Here is a 6086-nt window from a genome sequence, read left to right as displayed (position 1 = left end):
CATATTCAGGAATTATCTGTAGCCTTAATACTTAGATGGGTGGGTATTTTGGTAATTTTTTATGGTGTCCGATTGCCTCCAGGTAGATGTGATCAGGAGATGGGCTTCCCTTTTCACTCTCCTTCCTCAGGATTTAATTTTCGGCCTATTTCCTTTTCAGTCTGCCTGTCCCACTCCACAATCCCTGTTCAGGCCTTTTTCCTAGTGATAAACAGTTCAGGGCTGGCTGTGGCCATTTAGAACTGACATTTGGTTCTAAGTGGAAACTGTCACTATAAATTTCAAGGATGTCTGTGCACATGTGTAGTAGAACCCTCCAGCTGTGAGGGTGGGGTGTCCACTTGCTCCATCACCCCCTTTAGTCACCAGAATGGAGGTGCGCAGACAGTGAGAGACCAATGAACAGATACAAAAAAATAGAATGTCCACACCTTTATCTCTGTGGTTCTGTCAGGTGTCTGTGTCTGCTCTGATCCTTCACCTACTCAGTCTTACCCAAGATGGTGGCTCTGGGAGCAGCTCAGCATCTCAAATTAGAAACCAATGGATTTCTTGCTTCTGCTACAATTTCCCCTATCTGTAAGCCTTCCAACCTTCTAAATATTCCTTTATATGTGGTTCAGAGTTCTGGGACCATCCCCTGAGCCTGCTTGGTCTGGTATTCTGTGTTGTTGCAGACAGAGCTCCTCACTGCATGTCTACCTGATCTGCCATCTTGTTTGTTCTCTGGAGAACATCTGTTTTACCTTCATCCTATTGTATTTCTTTTCATTGTAATGATTACAATCCCCCCTCCACGCATCATCAAACCAAAGGTTATACTCCACAGGCCTGGCCCCCAGCCATCAGCATACAGCCCCTCTCCCTCCCTGATTCCAGTGTCCCCAGCCACTCCATCTCTCCACGTCATCATTTCTGCTTCCATCTCTGGCATCACTGCTTCTCTGGGTAGGATCCCACACTCCACTCTTCTCATTTGATGGTCCCAGGGACCTCCGCTCCTGGACTGCAAAATTAATCACTCCCCTCCTTTTGTTACAAAATATCTGCCTTCATATTTGTTACCCTCACAGTCAGTCCTGATAGCAATTATTCACTATTGTACCACAAGAGTCATCCCCATCTCATTAGCCGCATCCAACAGATTGGAAATCATTCAGGGAGATTCTTCCTTCCCCCACCCCATCTGGAACTAGGCTTCCTCTTGAAAGCTTGTAAGCCAGTCACTTCTTGCCTTTGTAGTCCCTCCATTTTGGGTAGCCAATGTCTAAGTTGCCCATCCCTATCAACTCTGTGTAAAGAAGGGGTGGGAGGGATCCTCACTGTAAAGATTTGTTACCTTTTTTGAGATACTAAATATAGAAGTATAAGCAAAGTTCACCAAATTGTAGCGGGGTACTTTTTCCCGCCCTCTTTTTCTTTTTCTAGTTCAGTTCTGATCATCCAGTCATTGAAGCCCGGTACAGTGGGTACTATCTACAAGTATGGGTGTTCTTGTGTATCTCCCCCACTTCTTATTATCTGGATGCTTCACTCTCCACTCTAGTCCTCTGTGGCCATGTCACTCCCTTAGGCCCAGGAATCCCCAGGTCTTGACATACTGCCAACCAGATCTCCACCGGGATTCACAGGAGTCTGTGGAATGTGGTTGGACTTAGCTCCTAACTCATTGCTGGTTTTCTCCCTCTTCCCGTTATGGGTGACCAATGGGGTCACCAGCCAGACGACATGCCTCTAAAGCAGTTTTCGGGTACAAGAATTATTTGACTGCTGCATTGGATGTGGTGATTATTAACCCATTGGCATACAACAAATACAATCATGTATGACCACACTCATCTTAGAATCTGTATTAAAGGGCACCTGTGTGCCTATCAGATTATTACCTTAATTCTTGTGAATTTTCAGAACCAACACATCTAAACAAGAAATTCTACAAAAATTGTACAAATATGTTTAAAATCACCCGAGTACACACAGGTGGTTAAGAACACTGACTCCATTTAATTGCCTGAGTTTTAATTCCAACTGTTCTATTTACTTCACTATAAATGATAAAGCTTTCCCATCTTTAAAATGGGGAGAATGTTTACTTCATGGCTGTTGTGAGAATTACATTTGTAAAATCCTCAGAATAGTGCCGGTCAGTAACAAGTTGTCACTATTATTTTAAGACCATTGTTCCACAAAATCTTATGTAAATTTTAAATGCTCTTATAAATCGAAGACACTGAAATAGTTAAAAAAAAAAAAACAAAAAAAAAACCCACCTCAACTCTCTCTAATCTTATTGTTGTTGTTGTCAGGTGCCATCGAGTCGGAACCGACTCATAGCGACCCCATGCACAGCAGAACGAAACAATGCTCGATCCTGGGCCAACCTCACCACCGCTGCCACCCCCGAGTCCATCAATGATGCCACCTGGCAACTAATCTTATTAGTTGCTTTCAAAACATTTCCAACACCGCTTATGATAGCAAGGAACGTAATACAGAGAAACACAGCAACCCCTAAGAGGTGTGCTACCTAAGCATCATTCAGTTAAAAACTTAAAAGCATGACCCTTTCCTGATCATCATTTATAATTGATTTTCAAAACACAGAAAAACTTTTTAACTAAAACGAATCCTGGCACCATCTACCAAAAAAGCAGAACTTCAGGTGGTCAAGGTGAACAGTGAATGCTTAAACGCTTACATTTCTGCATGTTCAGTAATTAATAAGACTTCACTGAAACTTTAAATAGCTCAGAATAACCGGAAAAACAGGAATAGCCTTTTGACCCTTCAGACTTAGATTTCATTTTCCCCTGAAAGCAAGGTGGACTGGAGAGAGCAGCTGCGCCCAGATCGATAGGTTCCAGGTCTCTCTCCAGACAACAGGCTTTCATGCCAAATCTCTCCTGTGCTTTCAAAACCGAAAGTCAAATGAGAAAACGAAACCGAAGAGATCTATATGCACCAGGGAGGGAGGGATGGCTGATTATGCGGCCTCGGCGCCCATCGCGGTCAGGAGAAGGCCGAGCCCAAGAGCTGCCTGCTGCCCGTCAACCGACTTTCGGAACCGACAGCGTCGCTGGAGCCCAACAGGAAGAACACAACAGCAGCGAAGACACCGCAAGCTGGCGAAGCGCGAGCGGCCGAGCGACCAGGGCCCACTTCAGCTGGCCGTCCCCCGACAGGGGGCGGGCCTCCCGGGCGGGGCGCGCGTTTCCGGCGTGCGCGACGAAGCGCTGGGGCGGGGATACCGCCGGCTCCCAATCGCGCACAATGAAACCGAGCTGAACGCCGGAAGTGGGGCCGAAAGAAAACACGGAAAGGGAGCCCGTCCGGGACAGGAAGAAGCTGGGGACCGCGACGGAGGTGGTGAGTGCTTTGGGGCGGCTTCTCTTCTCGTCCCTCCCAGACTGCCTTCCGGGCTAGGTCTCCAGTGGATTGCTCTGGTTTCCAAAGCAGAGGTCGGGCCTGGCCCCGGTGGTACGTTGGCTCTTTCCACTTGACGCCCCAGTGTTTGGTCCCGGGGACTGGGGAAGTCGGGGACTTGGACTCTCAGGTTCTAGTTCACGCTTTCACTTTGTGTCAGAGTCTGCGGGGATCCAAGAAGAGGTTTTAGATCGAGGCACTCGGCTCCGGCCCCCCAGACGGTAGGGAGGGACCCCGGAACCTCATCGAGGAGACAAGTCACTTCCTGCTTTCTGGTCCCCGCGGTGGCTTCGTGGCCGGGAGTGCGGGAATGCCGCCTCTTTTCTTTGCCTCTGGCCCCAGATGTTATGGAAACTGAGGCAGATGGGGGAGGAGGCCATCAAATGGGCATGGAAGGGGTCGTCATTACTCTAGGAATTGTTTGTGACAGAACCACACTTGTTTGGGATTGGAGGATAAGGAATGCGGAGCTTAGCTGGAGCTGTCCCTTGGTCGGAAACCCAGTCCCTTTAACTGGAGGAGTTCCTTGGTGGAGACCTCAGCCCCAAAGTAGCCTAAGCGATTTGATCCAAGCCGGTCAGTTACGCATAGTGGTGGTGATTGGTGATGAAGAGTGCGGGGTGTTGTGAAGAGATTCACTCTGTTCACATAAAGTTTCGGTTACTTTGCATAGCAGTTAAAAATAATTGTCAACTTAAAAAAAAGTAAGACTGGATACTTTAGTAACGTACTAGATTTGGTATGAGATTTTCTGAGGAAAGAAATGAACTTGTTTTATAGGTCAAAGCTCACCCACTTGGTATGAGTAATATTTTACTGTAATATACTTCTCAAGACTATACTAGTAGTTTACCCTTGTGCACAGACTTAATCATGTTAACTATTAAGAACTCATTTTTATGAGGACTATTAGAGACCTAAGCCTCCTGCCTTCTATTAGGAAATGTGGTGGAGATGTTTCTATTAAAAGAAGTAGTAGAAATGTAGTTTCTGGTAGGCTTTAGGGCGTCCCTGCAATAAATATGTGGTATTTTATATACTGGGTGTACTGCCTTGTTATGGTTTCATTTTCTCTGAAATGCCTTCTTTCAGTTTCAGAACAAGAAACTTGGCAGTCCAAGACCATGGGAGATGCTGCAAAACCATATTTTGTGAAACGCACTAAAGATCATGGCACTACAGATGATGATGATCTCAGGAGGGGTCACCCCCAACAAGATTATTTAATAATGGATGATTATGCTAAAGGTCATAGTGGTAAAATGGAAAAAGGCCTTTCAGAAAAAAAAGTAACACCAGGGAACTATGGGAATACTCCCAGAAAAGGACCACATGCTGTTTCCAACAATCCATATGCATTTAAAAACCCAATTTACAGCCAACCAGCTTGGATAAATGACAGCCACAAAGCTCAGAGTCGGAGACGGCTTTCTGATGAACTTTCTGGCAGTTCAGACAATCGGAGAGAATTTAAACCTGCGCCTAGAATTCCTGTTGTAAACCGACCAAGAAAAGACTCCGTTCAAGAAAGTGAAGATGGCTGTCGGTGGCAAGATGGAAGAGGCTGCAGAACTGTAAGACGACAGTTTCATAAAGAACTAACCAACCTAGAAACTATGTCAGAAATGGAAACAGGAAGCCCTGGTAATGTGTTCCAATTTGTCAAGTTACAACCCGGAAGTCAACAATGTCTTTTCTTCTTTTTCTCTAAATGATTCCCTTCCTACCTTTTTTTTCTCCCCATCTGTGAAGTTCTAATTTTCCATCTTTCTGCTTTACAAAAGTAGTCACTTGGTTAATGCTTCAACACTTTTCATGTAGTGGCCCCTTTAAAGGCCTGCCTTGCCATGAAACTTATTTTACTTTAGCAAACTTGCTTTCTATTGGTGCTTTTTACAGAACAGAGTTGTTGTTGTTAAGTGTCACCTACTCAGTTCCGACCCTGTATAGGGTTTTCAAGCAGCAGCTGTTGGGTTTGAACTGCTGACCTTGTGTAACCATATCATAATTTTTGAGTGGTGTGTAATGTGTTTTTGAAAATTACACGATAATTTTGTATTTGAATAATGAATAGGTCTGTAATATAAATAACAATATAAAGTTAAAAAATATCTCATTTGGCATTTTTTGTGGCATGCATGTATCTATTGCCATAAAAGGGTTTTCTGCCTTTTGGGGGGTTCCAGATCCTCCCTCCCTCCTCTCCCCCCACCCCTCCCAAAAAAAGGCAGCATGGCAAACAAAGGCAAAGAAAAAGAAATTTAGAAAGTCATAAAAACTTTGCTGTTTTGTTTCAGTAAAACCAAAACCCCCCATTGTTGTTGTTGTTTTGTTTTGTTTTTAAAACTCATTGTGCATTGAGTGAAGGTTTACAGAACAAACCAGTTTTCCATTCAACAATTCATACACATTTTGTTTTAGCTTACTGATTATAAGCCCCTAAATGTAGTATCGCTTATCCTAATTCTTCCTTGTGTTTTCTGTTTCCATTCTTGTCCTTTCCTAGCCCTTCTGAACTTTGTCCTTGGGTAGATATTGCCATTTTGATCTGAATTCAAAGGTGTGGCTGCCTCCCTAGTCTTATTATTCCCCTTATAAACCTATTTACTGTTTGGCTGAAATTGAGCCAAGGGTGAGTTCACATCCAGACTTGAAGTGTTATT

General features: G+C 44.5%; 1 protein-coding gene across 1 annotated transcript in view; it reads left to right on the top strand.

Annotated features, from left to right (window-relative positions):
• The first annotated feature begins 4547 nt into the window (after positions 1-4547).
• The window catches only part of ZCCHC6 (zinc finger, CCHC domain containing 6), a 65570-nt gene continuing 64031 nt past the window's right edge, over positions 4548-6086 (top strand). The window contains 1 exon segment of the mRNA XM_006867626.1: positions 4548-5067. Within this exon segment, the coding sequence (XP_006867688.1) occupies positions 4548-5067 (520 nt within the window).

Source organism: Chrysochloris asiatica, unplaced genomic scaffold, assembly GCF_000296735.1.
Source record: "Chrysochloris asiatica unplaced genomic scaffold, ChrAsi1.0 scaffold00107, whole genome shotgun sequence".
NCBI lineage: Eukaryota > Metazoa > Chordata > Mammalia > Afrosoricida > Chrysochloridae > Chrysochloris > Chrysochloris asiatica.
Note: the sequence above shows the minus strand (reverse complement) of the source record. Positions and strands in the feature narration are given on the sequence as shown.